Here is a 23,793-nt window from a genome sequence, read left to right as displayed (position 1 = left end):
TGGTATAGTTATGCTGCGTAAACGCACAAAATAACGATACCATGGTTATGCCTCAACGTATTTTTGAGTGTTCGTGGGTTTCGAGATTGACATTTTTTTTTATGGTAACGACTACTGGCCTGCCTTTGAAAGCGAGATTTATTATAATTTATACAATATTTACAATATTACGCGCATTAAACGATGACCTTTAATGCGATTGATGTCGGGTATTCCACGGAGGTATGTTATACAATAATATTATATTTTCGTATTTTAAGTACATACCTTATACATATATATATATATATATATAATACAGTATGAGAATTCGTATACGTCGCGACTGCTATAGTCGACGATAACCTAACCCAATAGTTTTCCCATTGATAGAGGTGTTAAACTGTCTGCTCGATAGACGATAATATAGTCCGCAGGTTACGATATCGTTATTATAATCGCGGTATCATAAATTAACGATAATTACCTATTATAATTAATAACGAGCTAATATTATGGTGACTTACCACGACGACTCGGGATTAAGCTCTCCCCTCCCCCCCCCAATATACGCTTATTTGCTGAGCGTATACCCTAGAAAAAAATTACCAATACATCACTGGACTGACGAGTCACCATCGCACCGCACCCGCCTGTGTAATAATAATAATAATAATAATATAATGCGCCCACTTCAATATTAGGTTTTTAATACCTATTCGATAGCATTATATTGTTATTACTTATTATTCATATATTATTATTCAAGAACACAATAATATTATTATTATATTATTATAATCATCGTCGTTATTATACTTAAGTATTAGTTATAATATAGGTACACAGAGCACTGATAAATATTCAACAACACCGGAACCGTCTAACTACGATCCGACGGCTGTTCCTGCAAAAGGATTAAAATATAATGATGTTATCTGTCTAAATTAGGTGAAAACGGACCTGTCATTAATCTAATGACCGTAATAACTACTGATAAATGTATTAGTTATATTATTGGTATATATATATTTGTTGTTTGTTTCAGATAAACAAATATTATAAGTCCTATTAGATTTAACTATGGAATAAATAATTATTTATTGTACCATCAGCACCACCAAGTATATAGGTGCCTATATCGATATTATATATTATATCTCACTTCAGGACAGTCCTTAAATGCAGTTAAAATCTATAAGAATATAGGTATTTTACAATTTTATGGTCTGGAAGCAAAGGTGCTTAAAAATTCCAAAAATCAAAGTTCTAATTAATTCGTAATATAATTTCAAACATAAGAATTAATACAAAAACAGTCGTAGAGATTTATAAGACGCGACATAATAATATGTACCTATGTTTAACAACTATGCGTAACTATTAAATTATTTATAAACAAAAGTGTACTTAACGTAAATTCGTATGAAAAATTGGTGTGCTAATAGGTACGTCATAAATATTAGTTAATAAATAATAGGTAGTCGTGGAAAAAGACTGACCACGACCATATCGTAGAAAAAAATTCTACGATGTCAATTTAATATTCAGAGTGATTATTTTGTGAAATATTATTGTGTTATCCGAAGTGTGAAAAGTAATTTCACGAAAAGATCGATTTTACAAATTGGTTACGATATATTATTATTATGTATAATATTGTATATGTTTTGGGGAAATAATCGCAGAATACATATTATTATTATTATAATTATAACTTTTATTTAAGGTACAGTATTCTATTTACATTTCTAATGTACCTATAATGTAGTATGTTTTATATTAAAAAATACTCATAATTAGATAGGTAAAAAAATAAAATAAATATCCATAAATACAAACTAAAATAATTCACATTTATTCGTGTTCTCATATTAACATATTATACATATTTTACTTCCCATTACTTAAATATCAATTAAATTCTGTTAAAGATGTATTAAAAAATTTATATTTTACAAAAAAATACCAGCTTTCATAATTAACATTAGAATATTCGACAGCGAATTCTACAAGTATGAAGTGGTTACATACAGGACTAATACTGATACCGGATACCGATTTTTCAATACCAGTTAAAGCCGTTAAAACCAGAATTTGATATCGCAACTGCAGAAAGCGAAATCAAAAAAAATCAGTACCTACCGTTACAATCAAAACTGAAATTGAAATCGGAAAAAAATATACATAATATATACCTACGGATATACAAAACTGAAATCGAAATCTCAAAAAGTAAACACTTACCGAAATTTGAAACCGAAAACGAAATTGAAAACAACGAATACTGGTATTCAAAATTAAAAAGTAAAAACGAAATCAGAAGAAATAAACACCGATATCCGAAGCCGAAATCGAAATAGGATTAATGTTTTCAGTTTCCATCCCTGGTTACATAATACAATATACTAGGTATACTTACATTTTTTATAGTTAATAAGTTTTTCGAAAATGTCTTGAATTGATTCAAAAATGTATGCTCACTGGAGTATTTCTAGGCAATTATTCATATTATTATTTTATTTAAAAATGTTATTTTAATTTGAAAAAAAAGTTGTCCAATGGTTGGTATATTGAAAATGTTAGTGTCTATTTCGTAGTTTAGATTTGAAGTTTTATAAAAAAAAACATCGATAACTTAAAAATCAAAAAAAAATAATTTTGAATTTTTTTTAAACTTTGTGTCTGGGTTTTTTATATTATTATAACACGGTAGTCACGGCATCGAGTGGTAATCGAGATAAAGGATAAGTAAGTACCGAGTTTTCGAATAGTTGAGGGCCTGCAGATAAGAAGTGCCTAATCAAACTTAAAACGGGCAGTTGACAGATAATATACCCAAAGTTTTTAATTCAGATTCGTCCAAAAAGTGTGCACACGTGCGTTATAAAAAAACCTAATTTTGCAGGTGCTTTATTTCCGATAAAATATATTATTTATTTTTATTTATTTAATTTAATTACGGGCAGTGAGCCCAATATAATTCATAAATATATATATATATATATATTTAACCTAAGTGGGTGTTACACTCACCCGAATTTACAAGTCGTTATTTTTAAAGAATATTGTGAAGGTTACATGCAATAGCATAATACAACATTATAGCACTCTTGCCGAATTCGGAAATCGCACTGCAGCGTTAGTAAGACTAATAGAAAATCGCATAGTCGATTAATTTAGGTATGAGTTATAAATTATAATTTATATGATAAAGTATTGTCTGTAGCACCGTTTTTTTGATATAATATACATTACCTGTGCACGTGATGGTAGAGGAGAAGTGGGTACAATGTCTATAATACTAAAATAGTAAAACGAACCTCAATAATAAATTAATAATACGCGAGCACCCGAGAGTCAGACCTCGCACGACTCAGAGTGGCCGACGGAACCACAACGACCCGGCACGTCCTTAACAAAAAAAAAAAAAAAAATAATAATAATAATAATAATAATGATAATACTATAATATTATTATATATTAAGTAGGTATATTAAAACACTGTAGATGCGTAGAGTCATCAGAACCGATAACGATAAACACACGTTTTGTAAAACCATATATTATGAATGGTGTACCTATATCTACAGAGTGATTCACCGAGCACGTTCACCTCCTCCTTTTTTTTCATCAACAAACAACCATGCAGCTGTTCAAAATCTGATTTTTGGAAATTTTATATACATACACCTATAGACGTTATATTGTTTCAAAATTCTCTCCTGTTCTACTTGAAACGACTATCCTGATGTTAGGTTAGGTTAGGATATAATCTTTTGTTATTCAAACCAGAACATCCTTTGACCTTTTAACAGTAAATTATTTGGCTGATAATTTTAACATATTATTTATGTTTTTAGGCTGGATACAACTTATTATTTTCCATCGGATTTTTCGTAAGGTTTTCTTTGTCATGGTAACTTATTAACAAAAACATATATAATATTATACATAGATTTTCCATGTAGAGGAAAAACATCGAGGAACATATGCTATGGTTTTTCTGAAAATGTTGACAAATCAAAATCGGATAGAGTAATCTTGAGTTATTTAGTTTTGTGCACTCAGGATAATAGTTCTATAATAATTCTTTAATAATTCTATAATTATTATAGGATTAGAAGATAATATGGAGACGAAGGTGATTTGAAAATGTTAGTCAGTAGTTAATCCTAATCTATCAATATATTTTATAATATTTTTAAAAAGGATCCAAGTATAATAAATACTAGATCCAACATTAAATCTATTTTATATATTTGTAAAACCATTTTTGAGTACTATAATTATCCTTAGTTAGAGATGGTTTGTCAGTCTGGATATTTGATATTGTTACTATTTATTATATCCCATAAGTTGAATTAATATTATAATATTATTTTTTTTTTTATTCGTTTCTATGGTGATAAACAAAGCGTTAGAAATTAAAATCCCATTTTAGCTATATTTTTGTGATTTATCGGTGGTTTTTTCCGTTGCATTAAATAATTATTGAGAAAATAGAAAAATGACCTGTTTAAATAGTACCATCTTGATCCAATTTGCTAAAAGATAAGATACTATATGTTGAAATTGAAGCCCTCCCTCTGGTAGAAATTTTGTACACAAGATAAAAAAAAAAATAAACACTATTGTAAAACCACTATAGCTTCTTCGCTCCGCTCAGAATCTAAAATGTATCGAAAAAAAATAAATATTTTATAACATTTTGAATTGTATTCATTACGTACAATACAATATACAATAACCTAAGGCGTATGAATAAATATATAACAAAAGAAACAAAAACACTTATTCAATTACAGTTTATCGGGAGATGTAGAACAGAAAAGTAACATAATACGCTTATATGCCTCTCACTAACATAGTAAGTTGTGACATAAAATGAAGGTTGTAAAGTTTTTTTTTTTACGATTAATTATTTCATTAATATTTTAATTCGTGGGCCATAAAAAAAATGAGCCGAGAGTCACGTGTTGGACATGCCTAGCTGCTGTGCAATAAGCGGCTGGAAATATTTTTTTTGAAAATGTCCGAAATAAATCAGAAGTGTTCCCAACCGCGTGTATAACAAAATTATTTATGTGACTCGGCGCGGCGCAGTGGCTGAAATCAATCACGCGACGTGATTAAGAGTAAGCAACGGCCGATGCCACTAGTTCTCGGATGGGTGACCATCTGGGTTCGTTGTGCGCAAAAACCTTGTCACACATACACGTGTTCCTAACCGACCGTACCAACAGTCCCAACCCTACTGCACCGACCCTACTAACCAACCTTACAGGCTAATGACCTCAGTCGTCGAAGCTTTAAAATCTAAAAAAAATTAAATTATTTATTTGTTAATATTTGAAGACCCGTCTCTATAATAATTTAGGAGCTCATTTGGTTTTTATAAAGGCCAATTTTACCTATTGATTATAATATTGTCTATTTAATAGGTTCTATTATATTATTATTATTATTTAGTTTTATTTCATCGTTTGAAAGAAATGCATTATTATGCCAGGATGAATGATTCAATGATATCGTTAATCAATGTCAAAAAAAACTTTTCTAATTAAAAATACAATCTGAAGAAAAGTTTACGGTATGCGTTATATTTTGTTCGGTAAATATTATTATGTATTAAATCTTTTTAGATTTGATTTGTTCTAAAATATTGAATTTTTGATTATCTGTAAAAAAACTCACGCCACCATTTGATGACCCCTGCCCCAGACTAATATTTAATAACGTCTCGCCTACAACAGTATAATAATAAATTATTTAACGTCCATTTTGCATTCCAATATTGATACCTACTAAAACCACGGTTGCGATAAGACTTAATGTCTATAAATGTCTAAATGTCTATATTAATGTAAAAAGTCTACGGGAAGTCGGGAACTCGTATCTGCAGCGGATTCAATGTCTCACGGTCACTGCCGCCCGATGATAAAATTTTACGGTTTCAACGAGGTGACGTCTGTGGAGTGATTGAGAGTTTTTGCGGTTTTTTTTTTTCTATATCCCACCCCGGCACCCCGAGTGGATGTTTCCAGGTCTCCCATATTATATTATTGGAAGAAGCAGGGCATTAACCGTGGTCACGTCCGCAGTTACCTGCACATTTCTGTTCGCTTTTCCACCCGGCGAAGGCGCAGGTTACATAATAATATTATATAGCACCCACCGAGTATTACACAAAATACCTACGATGTAGGTATATGTGCTGGCTAACCCAAAACGACCCACCTGCAGCGCAAACGATGGTAGGTTTGGTGAAAAAAAAAAAATCGCAAATAACCATAATCATCTCGCTTATGGCCTTATAATAATAATATAATAATAATTATGATTACTTACATTGTTGCGCAAGTCGTCGTCGTTCGTCGAGCGTGAGATATTTACCGATTGAAAAACTTATCTAAACATGTTTATAATTAGTCCGCAGGCCACCGCCCATGTGTACAGTGCGCGTATAATAGCCTACCTATCCAAATTAAATATTATTAATAATGATATGCACAGGCGGCAATAATTTATAATGATTTATCACGTGGGTAACCTACGTACGTATGTCGTGTTAAAAAATCGCTTCTCTAGAAAACGAAAAATTGATTTTTTTTTTTTTTTTAATGCGTTGGAAACGTTGTTTTTTTCCTCCCAAAATGTGTTATTGATTTATAACGTTTTATAAACAGTGTAATAATGTTAAATGCAATTAGACCAGCCTGCGAAACGAATAATAATAATAATAATAATATTAGTGTATATTATTTTCGAGATAAAATATAAATTGCTCAACATTATAGAATTAGTATATATGTATAGTAATATCAAAACAAGTTATTTGAAACATCAACCGGGTAACTTTTATTTATTTTTTTTTTTTGTAAACGCATTGTCTCGTTGTTACCGACGGGATAATCAATATCATATTTTCGGTTTAAATCTATATGATAATGGTTAATTATTTTGAAATTTGTATTTTTCAGCATCGAATTTTCGAATACTCGGGTGTGAGAAAAAAGACACATAATATGTTTTTATATTTCACATTTTTATTGATATTTTGTCACTGAAACATATTAAATATAATTGCACGGATGCCTAGTCAAAACATGAATGGTAATAAAATAACACAAATAATAATATATGAGCACAAATATCGTACTCTTAAACATAATATATAATGAAAAATGTACAACTAATATAAATTTGCATGTGCGCAGACGTTTTTGAACTAAAAATTCATTCTACATCAATTTTCCTGTTTGGTTATATTCATTCGGTCACGGGAATATTTTGTTGATGAAATTTTTGACATCTTCTAACTCCTAAAAATACATAAAAAAAAATAATTTATAGAAAATATGCAGTTGTTGTGTGTCGGCCACATGATTTTACAACAACTGGTACAAAACTGTTAACGTGTTGCGCAAACGCGGTTATGGGTCAGTAAGAATTTCGGGTACCCGAATAAATGCGTACCTATTGGTAATTACTAATAATATTAATATTATAATATATTATATTCTATAATGTACGACGTCTAATTCAACGTGAAGGATGTTACGTAGCTACGAAATAATGCGAAAGGCATAATAATCATCATTAGTATATTTTCAGTCCAAATTTGCACACCCACGATTTTAGCTCTCATAAGTCATCGGTCACCCCAATCACCATGTTGTGTCACAGAAATATATGATATTACAAATAATACAGTATAGGTGCTAATAAGTGAAAACATTTTGTGTCGTGTAGGTAACCAAGTAATAGCTGACTGATACACAAAACAAACGGTGGTGTGGTGAATTTTTTTCGAATTGACATGACCATAATTATGGTATATACCCTAGCACCCCGGATGAAGGTGAAAAATAAATCTTTAATTATTTCTAGTGATGTATCAGTAAAATATATCACCCAATAATAAAAACGTAAAGGCTTTATAAAATTCGTTTATCGCGTTTGAAAATGAAACGAGTTACTGAAAAACTAAAATGTAATTGATAAAAAAAAAATTGTATTTGATTCCGTCAGGATGTCCACTTACCCATTTTTTAATATTATTAACTGAGAACATTTCAATATTATGTACTCATTAGGTCACTAGTAGAATTAGTGGGGAGGTTTGATCTATCCATCATGGTACGATGGATTTAGGCGTTCATTAAAAACATTATTTACGACTAAATCAACCATAACACTCGTATAACACGCTATACCTATTATATACGAGGTCCATATCGGCGAAACGAAATTAATATTTTATTTCCTCTCTAAAATGGTACAGTAAGTAATAGTAATAACTGCATATATCAACTGTTGATTAGTTTATTATATCGCGATTTTTTCGTACCTGATCGTTGACGGCGTGCATCAAACCCTCGTACGACTTAAACTCGTACTTGTTAGGGTTCATCTCCTTGAGGGCATCGGACAAAATCAATCCCCATTTGTAGAAAATGACCGGGTCTTCGGTCCCGTGGCACTGCAACATCGGTATGTTGGTGTTGTTGATGGCCGCCTGATACGAAAACAGAAGACAATTAATATTATCAAATGACCGCGGTGGCAGATGCTATTGTAGTTTTGGGATCAGGTCGATGGACCTGAGTGGGTTACGTCGCACGCCATCGAATGTAATAACAATTGTGTAATTTTTAAATATTTGTATTGGCCACAAAAGAAAACGAAGGATTTGTGTGAACGATGTGGCGAGTGCAAAATTATACTAATTTCATCTCCTCTTCTATCTCTTTTAGTGTCTCCGTCAATGGAACAAGAGACACTATCATTGTTGTACGCCCATTCTCATTCTATGAATTACAACCGCCCTGTACGCAGAATGGCATAACGCATTTCTGTAACTCGCTTTAACTTTGTTTTTTCATTTGATATACGTATACCATTAACACCTATCCTCTACCTCAGTATTATTTGTCACATTCACACTATAATTTGTAATTTATGTATAAAAGACTGCTTTAATTTGCTTAGTTTTTTTCTTCTTTTTAATGTTTTTTGTTCTCACTTTTACTGTTATTACTTATTATTATTAACCTGTGTCATTCTACTACTGCTCGCACACACTGTACATCCATTGAAATTATAATTATATAACTTGTAACTTTTTACCAAAATTTGTAATTGCTGGATTGGCGTTAAGTAATCAAATACAAAAATACGAAAACTGTGATCGAGATAAAAATGCATTGGGAGACGAATGGTTTAAGTTAGGACCTCGATCTGACACCGAACAAAATATAGACGTTGGAGTAATCTATACTATGATCAGCTAGAGAACACCCCGATTCTGCGCATCCCCTCGCGTCATCCTGCCCATGAAACCGGGTTTCCTATGATAGAGTGTCACGTGGGGATGCCCAGAAGAATCGATTTTCGTTAGTCCGCGGTGTGTTCCTTCGATGAAAAGTGTATATAAATAGGGAAGATTGATTTTTTTTTTAAATTTTGATCATTTCAAATGGATAGTTGCCGCGTATTTTATTTTTAACTTACAATTATTCAAGTCATCACCCATTTTACAGAGCCCAAATCGTATAAGTACTCACATCAGGCATGGTATGCCGGATCACCGGCCAGCTGGACATGGCCATCACGGCGGCCAGCCGTTTGTGGTAGGTGAGTGCGGCATACATTGCCAGGGCGCCACCTTGAGAGAAACCGGCCAACATGGTTTTGGTGGACGACACTTTGGACGAAGCGATCTCCTCGTCGATGATGTCGTGCAGTTTGTCCACGGCCCGCATGATGCTCGACTCGTCTTCCATCTTGTTCTCGTCCAGCGACGCCAGGTCAAACCACGCAGCCGTCGGGAAACCCTTGTTCAGCGTGAGTGGAATTTTCTTCCTGTGGGTCAGAGAGAAATATTAGTACATATTTTAGTGACGCGCGTGAGCTTTCCCTCCTTAGTCAAGGAAAACGGCGAACATGATTTCGCAACCACCTGTGGACGTTAGAACTAACGTTAACGCATTTTCAAAATATGGACGATTATTAAAATTTTTTTTTCACAGTTTGTTTTGATATTCGTTACACGTGCGTATCGGAAATAAAGAAAACAATATTTTTAAAAAAGGTAGGGTGATTTGAGACAGAGCCGCGACCGGTACCGAGTGAATAAACGGTATCAATCATCTGTTTGATCGCACATTTTAAACGCCGATGGACCATATTTTGTGCGCATGTCAACTTGCACTTGCATATCAATATGGTGTTTAGTTCTATGGCATGTACTAATGCATTTGTGTTAATAAAGTTAATCAAATTACATGAGTATGACTCAACAAAACATATTAATGACAACTTCATCTTGCGTTCCGCTTTAAACTTGAATTTGTTTAAGTCGTTTGGAATAAAATATGCTTGTTAAACTAAATTTTTCAATACCAATGATTATTTAAAAATTATTTTTTTGCTTATGCATTTTTCCAATAATTTTTTTATTCGAATTATTGATTTTACTAATGAGTGTAATGACGATAATATGTTAAGTTTGGCAATTTTATCCGAGTGATTTGTGCTTTGACACTGAACAAGAGCATATTTTTATCTTAAGTTTGTTCTAACGGTTTTCTACCGAAACGGGGATGGGACGTCATACTCACGCGTTAAGGCAGATCACTTTGACGTTGGGCTTGACCATTTTGGAGAGCAAGAGCTTCCAGTTTTCCCTGTAAAACAAAACACAGTAAAGTTATGGCACAGAATAAAATAATATGGTACCAATACGCTATTGATATTTAGGTATTAATAAAATATTTCAAATTATAAATCGTCTTTAATGTTATTATTATTATTATTATTATTATTATAACGATACAATAATACAAAATCGCCTACACCTAATAATTCAGCCTGACGTCTCATGGCGAGTAATAGTAATTATTACAATAATAATAATAATAATAATATTATAATCAATGTATCATAATATAATAATTAGCGTAGACGTATAATATTATTACATTTAATAATATAACATTATGTTATGTATAATATTATTTTTTTTTTTTTATACAGAAACGCGACTCAAAGTGTAACGACTGATTTAACCCATCGAGTTCTCAAAGTCGTGCGATTAATATTATTGTTATCACGTCAGTAATAATGATGTGATATTGTAATACGAAAAATATTATCGGGCACGGGGAATGGTTGCGTTTGCATCCGATCACTGCGCGCACACGAAAACTGTGAAACAATCTTCCGTCTCCGTCTATTGTACTTGCTCGCAGATCCGCGGGTAACGAACAACACAAAATTATAGAACAATATAATAGTAAAAAAGCTGGTGCAGTGTGTTGCTATAATACGTTCGAATCGGAGATCATATTTTTAAAACGCGAGTTATTAATAATATTCGATAACGCGCCGCACACACACGCACACAACGCGCCGACAGTTTTCAATTGAATTCTCGTCGTTATAATATTATAGATAAAAACTCATAATCGGTAAAGTTGGACCTGGGCGAATTGTTATAGTGAGCTGTGTAATTTTTTTAGTGTTTTAAACAGGTGCGGATTTTTTGGTATTTTTTTCGTTTGACGTTTATCAGCATTTTTTTCATTTTTTAAATTTTGTTTTGAATACAACCTATTTTCCGAGCGACGTGCGCTGCGATCGTGAAACGAAAAAAAAATATAAAAATATAATAACCATGTCACGGACTTTATAGCAATTTTTAGCGACTATAGAGAAACCATATATTTTAAGAACTATAACATAATATACCTAAGTACCATAAACATCTATAGAAAATAGGAAAAATGATAATAAAATAGTGATTTTTTTTTTACTTATTATACAATGTACAATAGGTACATTCTAGATTTGAATTGTTGCCAAGAACAATCATTATGTGATTAATTGTTTTGAGTTAAATATCATAAATAACAATGCAAATAAAAATATATTACGCTGATCATCAAAGCAATCAAATTATGAGCCCAATATGCTATTCGACATTTTCTGAAAAACAAATTTCCGTGTAAATTAGTTATGCGTGTTCACTTTTTTCCCTCCTCACTTTCTTTATGATCCACGAACAACATTAAATAAACACGATTTGATTTACAATCAAAACAAAAAATAGAACCACAAACTGCGGAAATATCACCGAAAATCTAAAATGGTTTGTATTATAATATGCGAAGTTATGAAGCGCACAATTTATTATAGTATACTTGGAATCCTTGTTGCAAATAAGACTTATGTGTAACTTACTATGCCATAAATTGTATCTGCATTCTCACGGCAAATTATATTATAGCTATAGAATCCGATCAGTGATAAAGACGTGCCCCACACGTTAAGTCTTTTACACGGCGAACAGACAATGAGCTTTTGAACCCGGCTAACTTTTAAGCCTATAGCCGACCTTATCCGACCACCGCGTGGAAAGACGATTTACCTATGTGCCTTATGCGTTTCTATTTTTTCATAATTTAATTATTTTTAAACGGACTGATCAACCGTTTTCCGTACACGCATTCAAGCCTTTTACCCGGATTATCCTAATAGCCGCAATCCACTCGACGGGACTTTGAAATGACTTTTTCTATAAGTATGTATATGTAAGTAGGTACCTAATTGTATTTATTTATAGCACATAGTTAATAAAATCTAAACTTTATACACAGTTTGTTTTATGAGTTATGACACTATCAACGATTATTGTCGTACACACTATGTCAGGCGCGGATCCAAGGGGGGGGGGCAAGGGGCCATGCCCCCCCCCCCCCCGTAGACTGGTAGATTTTCTATTATATCTATTTTCGGCAGCCGATAAAATGTATTGGTTTTGCCGATAGCGTTTCGGCCGTGTCCGTTTTCATCGTTCGCCATCAAAAAGCTAATCTAATCTAATCGAATATTTAAACTTGTTTGATGCAATAAAATGTCTGGCTGTTTGTAGTACCTATCTATTTTATTATTGACGATATTTATTGTCTAATGATAATTTGTTAGTTGACATATTATAGTTATGATACAATACGCACACAGCCGCTGTAACTGTCGATAATCAACATCAAACGTGACACGTGTATAGTTGTATTATTATTTTATTAAAATGTCAAAGCGTAGTGCCGATTTTATGCAAAATTTTCTTAAGAAAAAAAATGCGTCATTGAAGACAATGAAATGGTAGACGACCCAGCTCCCATTTCGTCAAATCAACCTATGAAAAATGTAGACATTGATCCAACATCAAATCAAAACAAAGGTACTGTAGAAAATATAATTATAGATATTGGTATTGCATTAAGTTCAAAATGAACAATTGATGATTTTACTAAAAAACAGTTACTTGAAAATCATTGGAAACCACCAATAGGTTACAATTTTCCTTATTCAAGTCACACAAAAAATGGAATTCTTCGTAAACGATTTTTGAAACAAGAACATATAAATAAATATTTCTGGCTTGTTTTTTCGCCTTCAGAAAGTGGATTATTTTGTATTTATTGTTCTATTTTTCACAATAAAACTGGTCATGGATTCAATAACCATACTCAATTAAAGTCATTAGTAGTTGAGCCTTTAAAGAAATTCGCTAAGTTATTAGGAAATGATGGTTACCTCGAAACGCATGATAATAATTTGTACCATAAAAATTCTGTACTGAACGGAAAACAATTTTTAAAATCGTACAATAATCCAGAGCTAGAAGTAGTAAACCAAATAAATTCACAGCGCCTAAAACAATTTAATGAAAATAGATCTAGACTAAAACCTATAGTTGAAAGTTTGATTTTTCTCGGGCGGCAAAATATTGCTTTACGTGGTCATCGCGATGATGGAAGAGTTTTCTTATACTCCTGACATTACCAGCCACTTCAGCAACTGCGGAACGAAAGTTTTCTTCTCTTCGCCGACTAAAAACTTGGATGCGATCAAGAATATCCGAAGAACGCTTAAATGGACTTGCATTACTTAATTGTTATAGAAATATTAGTATTGACTGTGAAGAAGTAATTGACGAATTTGCCAAATCTAAAAGACGAATGGATTTTGTTCTGTGATAATTTTTTAATATTTATTATATTTTATTATTAATTATTATTTATTATATATTACGTATCATTATTAATTAAACAATTTATATTACTTATCTAATTATTTAAAAGACGAAAGGATTTTGTTGTGTGATCACTTATTATTAATTATCTAATAATTTTATATATTTTATTGTACTGATAAACTGGGATTTAAATAATAATATTTGTCTATCCGCGCCTGCACTACGTGCGGTAAGTTGTCGCGCGATCTATTGTCCACTACCTCTTGTCCACTAACTATTGTCACACTATATTATCTTTTGACCACTATTTTATGTCTATTCGCGCGGATCCCACCTACACACATTATTATATAATATCGTTACCCATATGTATGAGAGTTTTTTTCTTAGGAATTTAAAACGTGGTTTCAACCGCACAACCTCGGGCCCTATCGCACGGGTATAGCTGGTGTATATTGCGTAACACACGCTTCAACGTTACAAACAATTAAATCCATCGTCCCATCTCATTCGAATCATAATAGTAGGTATATCGATAAATCAATGGTCGTATTATACCCACGCGTATATTTTTCGCTATTTTTCAACACGGTCTAACGCGTTTTCAGTGCATAATGTTTTAAATATTATATTCTGTTCGCGTTGATATCCGCACTATACCACACTTACACCGCGATAAAGCGCCAAAGTTCAGACTGATTATTGACTGTTGCATAATCGGGAGATAACTTTTAGCACGCTTAGAAAAACGTATAGAGTAAGACCATTATGGGTGATAAACTAAAACGAGAAACACTATAAGAGCAGTAATACGGTTAGCAGTATAACTGTCGGTTGCCGTGCTGTAAAATAAAACCGATAATCCGACGAAATTGTGGACGTCCTCTGCCTCGTTTAAATTTACGCGAAGAGTTCACCCAGGTGACGGCAACGACCCACACTGCAGCATTTGAAAAATGACACTATTTCGTGAATATTTTAAAGTGCTTGAATAATGGCTAATAATATTGTATAAATATTTTCTCCTCATAATAACGAAATATTGTATTATATGATTGCATAAAAGTGTGGACTTAATACTTTTAGTTTCCGTAATAATATTTTTTGAAAATATATGATTAAAATGTCTTGTGAATGTTTTTTATAAAATATTTTCAAAAATATGTACTTCTTGGCCAAAAATATAACTAAAATATTTTTTAATTATTCACGCAACTTTTTATAAATATTTTGACACTTAAATTATTTTTCTGAAAATATTTTGACCCCAGTTAGGAAATATTTTTATGCTGTGTAGAGAGGTGTGAAACCGTTTACAACCAGTCGTGAAAAATGATAATAATTCGTCGTCCACGAAAATATAATACGATGAGAGGGCAATAAATACCTATAATTCCTGCAGCTAAAAATGAGACGCTATTTATTGTTAAGCTGTAAACAGTATAGCTGATATCAGACTTTCGGGTGCAGAGTTCGATAGAAAAAAACGGTACCAGACTTAATAATTGGTTAACAATTTTCGATTCAATTGCGATTTATCGATTATTACACATGTCACGTCCTTTGATGTTATATAAATATATTATGATAATTATGTTATTAACGTAATATTATTTTACAGGTATACAGCGAAACTACCATATGAATGTACAGCAAAATGTTCTGTTTAACAAAACATTTTTGAAAACGAAACCAAATTAGAACCGATTAATTTAATTTGAAATATAATTAAGCTGTGGAAGTTTCACAGCAATATCACAGAATATAATAACATTATTGGTAATGTTGTTTTTCGATTTATTTGAATAAAACACAATATGTAGGTGCTATAAATGCACGTATATTATATACTATTATAATTTACGAGTACGTGTACGTAACGCGTATTATTGTTTTGTGCCATTTTATAATTTGTTAATTTGATATAATCGAAATCACGAATGTCTGGTCAAGGTAAATAAGTCACAAATGTATGAGAACTTAGCGAATAATTGTGCAGGGATTAACAGAGGTTTGTCAATATTATTGTCGTTAAATAGCTCGAGCATAAAAAATTGTTCTAACAACGTTACTGAACGTAAGCACTATATTATAAGAGTCTTTATCATGGAAATATAATTTCTGAACACTTTTTCTTGAAGTGACTTGAAATACATTTTGTAAAACTAAACGAAAGTACATAGTCACCTATATTTTCGTATGCAGCATTCAATTATTATACCATTATAACAAGAGAACGGTAAGTATTCGTTATACGAACAGAAGGTTACCCTATATGTTGTGTTTATTTTCATCGTCGTTGGTCTGATCATGATAATATTATGTGAACATCGCGAAACAGAAATAATACAATGTATTATGTCATATTGTCGTACAATAATAATATTGTCATAACTTGTTCTAGAATTTCATTAAATTATTAATGCGCACAGTTTGCGAAATTAAATTCAAAAATCATGATAATAATATGTACTTAGGCATACGAGCCTAACAGTTTTTTTTCACGATTACGTTTTAAATACTGGATTGAATTTAATAATAATATTGTTAAAAAACATAAATTAAGTATAATTTTTTTTTTAAAAAAAAAACACATTAATTTCTGAATTTTTCTCCTCGGGATTTAAATAAATCATTATTGTATAAACGCAGCAAAAAAAGCAACATGAGTAAAAAGAACACTTGGACCCAATTAAAATAAATAAAAAATGAAGTGTATATTTTTAAAAATAATTTACACACGAGGATTAATCTTCTCTGTTGCAATCACAATATATAAATATGTATGGAGTTGCAGTGTATGTGTGTGAGTAAAAGTATATAATACATATTATTATAATTACTGCGATTTATTTAACCACAAACGAACTACGGTGAGCGTTTTATAAGCACATTTACCGGTTTGTAACATATTAATATAATGTGTAAACCTCTTTAGACAATATTAATGAACATTTTACGGTAACTAAACAAACAAGTTTAAAAACTTAAAAAAAAACATAATAAATAGGTGTACCTGTATTATAATATTATATATTATTGTAATATTGTATGTTGTAGAAACGTAGAGGAAAAAAAATTGTTCGAATGCGTTACCAACGAGTTTTGACGGACGAAAACTCGTCGCGCTTATCAATAATAATAAGTCTGGGGCCCGGAAGTTTATGCATTTGCACGTTTTTTTTGAACCATTAGATTTATTGCCAAGTGAGCTAGAAATGCATTCCAAGACACTACGGAAAACATATCAAAAATGTATAGTGCATATTTTTGCGTATTTAGTGGTTTTTGAAATTTCAGAGCATATTTCTTAATTTTACAATTTTTTAGAGCATATTTTATAATTTATCAGGATACAGTATGAAAATTCGCAAGTAAAAAAATAAATACACTTATATTGAGAGAACTTACTAGATATTCTTATATCGTATTTTTCATATTTCCATTTGACATTAAAAACAATATTTTTTCCCAATTGGTTAATATAATATATTATATATTTATAAGTTTTAACTACAGCTAGCTTTATTGGCTTTATCTTATTACGTCGATCGACGGGCGCGCCCTTGCTGAATCGATGTCGGCGTTTAACGTGTTTAACTTGCTCAATATAATATTCCATTACGATAAGTTATCGAATATCGTAATATAGATCTGTTATCTGTATCGCCGATAACGATTCTTTCGTCCTCTTGTAAAATTATAAAATGTACCTAGTCAGTTCTTGATTTCTCGTTTATATTGTTTGACGTGTTCCGTGAGGTAATATCGAGTGTCCGTCTTTTTTGATTAAATTGTGTTAAAATGCCGAAAGTAAAAACATCAGCTACTTGTAGAGGTAAAAACTACGTTAGTGAGTTCGGTGAACATATTTTCGCGTTCGACGGGAGTGTATTATTTTGTAAGATATGCGAGGTAATGGTAAAGAACGAAAAACGTTTCAGTGTCACTCAGCACTTAAGTACTGAAAAACATATAAGTTGGAGCCTTTGATCGTCAAAATAAAAATACAACTCAACAGCTAATTACCACTACGCCAACAAGAAAAATTAAAATGTCTATCAATTAATGAAATAATGTTTTTAATCACTAGTCAACGAAATTGAAATAAAAATGTTTTTTCCTCATATTTATAAATTAAAAAAATAAATATTTATTAAGCGCATAAGTGCATACATATTTCGGTAGTTTTTAGTGCATAAACTTCCGGACCGTATTAATAACTATAGGCAAGTACATATAACAGGGTTACGTGTGGGCTTCGGCTCTTTAAGACTCAGTGGCGTAATTTGAGGGGGGCAAGGTGGGCATTTGCTCCCGTCTGATTTTAAGAACAGCCAAATTGTTGGTGAAAAAACATAACAATCATTTTAATACTGACGAAACATAATATTGTGAGGATACTATAGAAAAATATTGTCAAGACAGTAATTAATATCGACTATAGTTTTTAGTTCAAAATATAGACGCGTTAGTCTTCTGATACAATATAAATTCTAAAAATAAAACAATCTAAGTTAAATGTATATACACGATTTCTAAGAAGCCTCTATAATAGAAGGTACCTATTTAAAATTTTCTGATTTTTCAATTAATTTTTACAGTACCTAATTTAATATTTTGTTCGACCCCTCTAGAAAAATCTAAATGATGCCACTGGACTGAGACAGCCGGTATAGGTACCATCATTATCCGACGTCTTTTTTGCTATATAAATTAGGCTATTTTTGCCTCGGAAATTAGCTAGTGAGCTGTTTAGACCATAATATGGGCTGGTCAATACGTATTTTGCCCCTTCTTAATAAAAACCAAAATTACGCCACTATAAGTGCCCTTAAAAGTGTTTAAATTTATTGTGATGGTTTTATAAAAATTATACTATATAAATTTCAGCGGTGTTTTTACGTACCCATTTTCGCCGAGTCCGTGCAAGAATATGATCTGAAAACATAAAATCGAATCGATTACTATAATTTAGGTGTATAATAAACAAGTATGTTAATCATTGCTCTCGTCGATTTTGGCGACGGCATAATACTGTTGCATCCAAATACACATCATGTCATAATAGTTATTGTTGTTATTATAATATTATATTGTATGTTATGTTACTCACGGTGCCCGTGTGTTTTTTGGTTGGCGATACGATGAATGCGTCTTCCGACATTTTCTCGTGTGGGCTATTCGGTCCTTTGCAAATGAAATGCTATGGTATCGACGACGAGTGCGGCCGAAAACGGACTGTTGTCGAGTGATCGTTGCCACAGGGGTGCGGGTGAAAACCACGACAATGTGTGTCCAGCTGTTGCAGAATAATGGATGTTGGATGCTGTGGACCGCGTGTTTCGTGTCCGCAAGATGACTGGTCGTCTCGGTCCGATGTTCCCCGGCTATTATATTTATCCCCGGTCCCTCTAATCTCGGTTCGGACGAGCTGCGGTCACACACACACGCATAAGGTAATAATAATAGTTATAAGTGTTACCGCTACCACTTTCCTTATCTCTGTGTATAATATAGTACACCCGTGCTCATAATTGATAGGTTGCGGTTCAACAAAAAAACGAAAAAAAAAAAAAAATATGAAAAAAGAATAACAATAAATAAACCACGCACGGGGAAACTGTGATCGGGCGGCGCGCGCATACCCAAAGTCAAGTACACGTCATGTATACGCGGCGATTGTCTTGAAGACAAACACTCAATTTATCGAAATGGTATTAACGTCTTTTTTTTTTTTTTTCAAATATCATTATAGGTACAACGACGGTTAAAATGCAATATGATATTTTTTCCAAAAAATGTATTTTTTAAATTATCCAAAAAAAATACTCCCCGATACCTACGCCTTATCGATGTTTACCTTCGATATTAAGAGAATCGCCCTGTATACCTATCGTAATAATGATAATAATAATAATAATATGTACTCGGCCGCGTGCACGCGCGTTTGTGTGTTGTCCACAGTCCACGCCGGCTATGATCATATTATTGTAAACCGTCTGAACACATATTATTATTGAATTGTAACGCATTCGAAGCGACGGCGTGAGATCGTAAAATAATTATAATATGTTATTATAAACATATTATATTTTATCGGCTATCGATATATCATTGTGATTCGTAATCGCAATGGCATACCTACTTATATAATGTCTTAACATATTATTTATGTGCGTGCGTGTGTGGCTGACGGTAAGCGTATTATAAAAAAAAGGTTAGGTTAGGTTTTTAGGCTATAGTTTTTCACGTCTGTGCTTCGTGAAATCCAATTTAGACCGAAAAATGTAATCTCTTTGAGTATAAACTAAAACCATGTGAGATCTCGTGAACGGTGCAATAAGTGTAGGTACAGCACAGACAATCGATAATCAAATGATTTTATTTACATTATACATAATGTTATAATTTATGTACATGATAATACATTATAACCGGTGTGGTCCAGTTAGGCAGTTTACTATTATGTGCAATTTTTTTAAAGTGTACTACTGCTGCTGCTGTAGTTGATTTGAAAATATTACCCCGTTGTTGTAACAGATCTCACATTTGAATACTATTGTGTATTATTATTTTTTTATGATTACCCTTCCGATATCGCGTGCGAACCCGTTTTCGCTACAAGAATTTTTTATTTAAAAATAACTAAAAATAAAATTAAAGAAATATATAAATATTATTAGTAATATTAATATTATATTATTTATTTTACTTTATCGAATACATGATATTTTTCATTCAACTTTATGCGTTCGTTTAGTTCTTTTTGTATTCAGAAATGGATTAAAAAAATCTAGCCAGTATTTCAATTTTTATTGAGAAATATTAAGATAAATAAATAAATCTCAACTTGAGTATTTATTTAAATACCTACTATACCAGACCAACAAAAATCGGTTCTTCTACGCGGGGTTCCCCCTCCGCGTAACGCTGCTATCAAAACCAGTGCCCCACGACAAGATGTTTCGCGTGGGGATGCGCAGAAGAACCAATTTTCGTGTACCCTCCCTGAACAGAGTATACATAGTGTATACGAATTTTAATACTGTAAGTATAACTACAAATTAATCTAAATACCAATATTATGACGTGTTATGTAAGTAAATGAAAAACGACCAGAAATAATAATAAAAAACATCCAAATCTAATTTAGTTCAATTTGTTTTACTGTACCCATAAGACAAGTAAGATTCCACAATTTACTTTGCGTCGATTTGCGTCTGTTCTTTTGAAAATTATCCAGAGACCAGAGGTAACGTAAAAAAAAAAAATCCATCAATCGAGAATTGATGATAATTATTCGAATACTTATAGTTTAATATTAGATAACGATGTAATAAATTATTAATAATAACTTTGAAAATGAAAGTGAAACACGATATTAATATGAATAGAACGAATACATCAATTAAACCAAAACTATACCAATACCATACACTTGATATAATTTTTATTTACATGCTTATTAATAAAAAAAAAAAATAAGTATAGGTACCTATAACTCTATAGATTTCACAAGTAAAATATTAAATTTAGCATTATTATGGGCATACAATAATAATATTATATAACAGTAAAAAATTAAGTTAAAACGAATTTTTGTTGAAAAAATTATTTTGTCCGCCTTCGTTGAATGTCACTAAAGTCACACTGCGCACGTATGTCGCTCGATCCGTCGTGCTTACAATATTGACCATTGAGGCGGAACAATACGCACGCTTCTTTAACACAGATTTAGAAACGTATTTATTTAACAGGACGACGATGCATTGCGATAAGACGGACAATAGAATTCGTCGTTGTGTAAACCAAAACGGAAGAACAAATATTTATCCGTCTATATACATCTGGATACCATACTACAATAATTATTTTATACGTAGCGGTCGTTGTTTTATACCACTGTGTGGTATCATGTCTGATGTTCATATTATACATCGTCAGACATTGTAAGTTGGAATAAGCGTTTTTGTTGGAAAACAAAAAATTCTATTTGTAGTTTGCTGAGTTTCGTGTTATGGGTACTTATACAATAAATAGGAAATTGTAGGTATATAATATAGGCAAGTACTTGCAATAAATGGTAAGTACTCGCTATCAATGGTAATAATTACTCGCAATCAATAGTTTGTTGAGTTCCGTGTTATGGGTACTTATACAACGAATAGGAAATTGTAGGTATATAATATAGTATTTGCAATCAATGGCAAGCACTTTCTACCAATGAGAAGTTCTAGTAATTATCGCAAACGGTTTTTTATTCTACATTATAAATTATAATAAAGAATAATTATCCTATTTTAATCAATTGAAATGACAATGACATGCACGGATTAAAAAAAAAAAAAAACAATTTATTTTGAAATAAAAAATGATGTACTTCTTGATAAAATAATACAATTATAAAATTGTACAGGTTGGACTATATTTGTGTCATATTTATATCAATGAAAAAAATAATTAAAATGTTTAATAAGGCATTGCAATGTTTCTTTGTATTATTCTATTCCTAATAAGCGCATGTAAATTCCGCCCTGTAAAAAAATTATAATTAATAATCACATCCTGCCTATGAGTAAAAAGTTCTTATTACTTAATAAAGGTACCTGGTTTTTAATAATGATGATATGAGGAATAACATAGATTAATCGTTATAAGTATTTAAATTAATATATATTTAACATATTAAGTCAATAACATTGCCACTTTATATAATAAAATTAATAAAAATCGTAAAAAAAGTACCTAATATTTATAATAAAGACGAGTCAAAATATAATCATAATCAATAATATATGAGTCATATATAATAAATTATTAATGAAAATCGTAAAATAGAAATGATTGACGATTGTCGTCTGATATACGATTGTTCGAACATTTTGTAATTTCCAAATTCTATAACACGCCACGGTCGAAACGCATAGTTTAAAAATATTTATTTAATATGTATTTTAATTTACAAATCCATTTTTGTACCTGTAATTTTTTCGGGCGGAATTTACAATTCTCCGTCCAAATGGTGGAGGGGGCGGGGGAGTTATATTTAAGCGAAACACCTGCACAATCGTATTTGAACGTATAATTAAGAAGACGCTACCCATACACATTTTCCGTTTCTGTATTACACACGTGTGACTTACAAAAAATTTCGTTCACTAGTTTCAATAGTGTGCTGAAAGTTTTGATATTAGAGTGAATTGACTTATTATCAAACTTTTAGGCAAGAACATTGTCCGCGGTTCGACGTCAGCTTTTATTCGATATTTTAATTTTTAAGCGAGATACGATTATTTCCAATTCGTGATATTTCACATACCCGTATCTTGCTTGAAAATGAAAATATTGAAAAATCGCCGACGCACATGCACAATATATATAAAATGTTCTTACCTAAAAGTTTTATAATAGGTCGATTCACTTTAATATCATCACTAACAGCACACCATTGAACCTGTAAACGAATATTTGCTATGTCGTGCGTTTTCATCCCATTAACGTTTATTCTACACCTATTTTTTCCCTCTATATTATATATTTAGATTTACAGTGAAAATGCTACGGTAGTTCGGTTGTATAAAAATTCTTGGACACTATACTATTTTAAACGTGTGTTTTAAACCGAAATTGAGTAGAAATGCGATATTTTGGAATCAGGCCTTTTTTTGGCTTACCACAGAAGTACAGTCGTGGTACACTATAGTACTTACCTACAGGTGTTACTTACCTACAGGTGTAGTAAACCAGCTTATTGTGTGGATACGGT

General features: G+C 31.7%; 1 protein-coding gene across 1 annotated transcript; it reads right to left on the bottom strand.

Moving 5' to 3' along the window:
* Window positions 1-7,009: 7,009 nt before the first annotated feature.
* On the bottom strand, window positions 7,010-19,421 carry LOC132945385 (acyl-protein thioesterase 1-like). The gene is made up of 6 exons (XM_061015114.1): window positions 19,141-19,421; window positions 18,934-18,965; window positions 10,606-10,671; window positions 9,550-9,847; window positions 8,334-8,501; window positions 7,010-7,305 (listed from the first exon to the last, which is right to left on the bottom strand). The coding sequence occupies exons 1-6, from the start codon at window positions 19,189-19,191 to the stop codon at window positions 7,261-7,263; spliced, it is 660 nt and encodes a 219-aa protein (XP_060871097.1). The 5' UTR covers window positions 19,192-19,421; the 3' UTR covers window positions 7,010-7,260.
* Between the last annotated feature and the right edge of the window lie 4,372 nt (window positions 19,422-23,793).

The sequence above is a fragment of the Metopolophium dirhodum genome, chromosome 5 (assembly GCF_019925205.1).
Source record: "Metopolophium dirhodum isolate CAU chromosome 5, ASM1992520v1, whole genome shotgun sequence".
Lineage (NCBI taxonomy): Eukaryota > Metazoa > Arthropoda > Insecta > Hemiptera > Aphididae > Metopolophium > Metopolophium dirhodum.
The sequence above is the reverse complement of the archived record's forward strand: the minus strand, read 5'-3'. Positions and strand labels throughout refer to the sequence as shown.

Coding starts and splice junctions, on each gene's coding strand:
- LOC132945385 (XM_061015114.1), bottom strand. CDS start 19,191: ATGTCGGAAGACGCATTCATCGTATCGCCAACCAAAAAACACACGGGC. Junction 18,966..19,140: donor CCAAAAAACACACGGGCACC/GTGAGTAACATA, acceptor TTATGTTTTCAG/ATCATATTCTTGCACGGACT. Junction 10,672..18,933: donor CACGGACTCGGCGAAAATGG/GTACGTAAAAAC, acceptor TTTGTTTTACAG/GGAAAACTGGAAGCTCTTGC.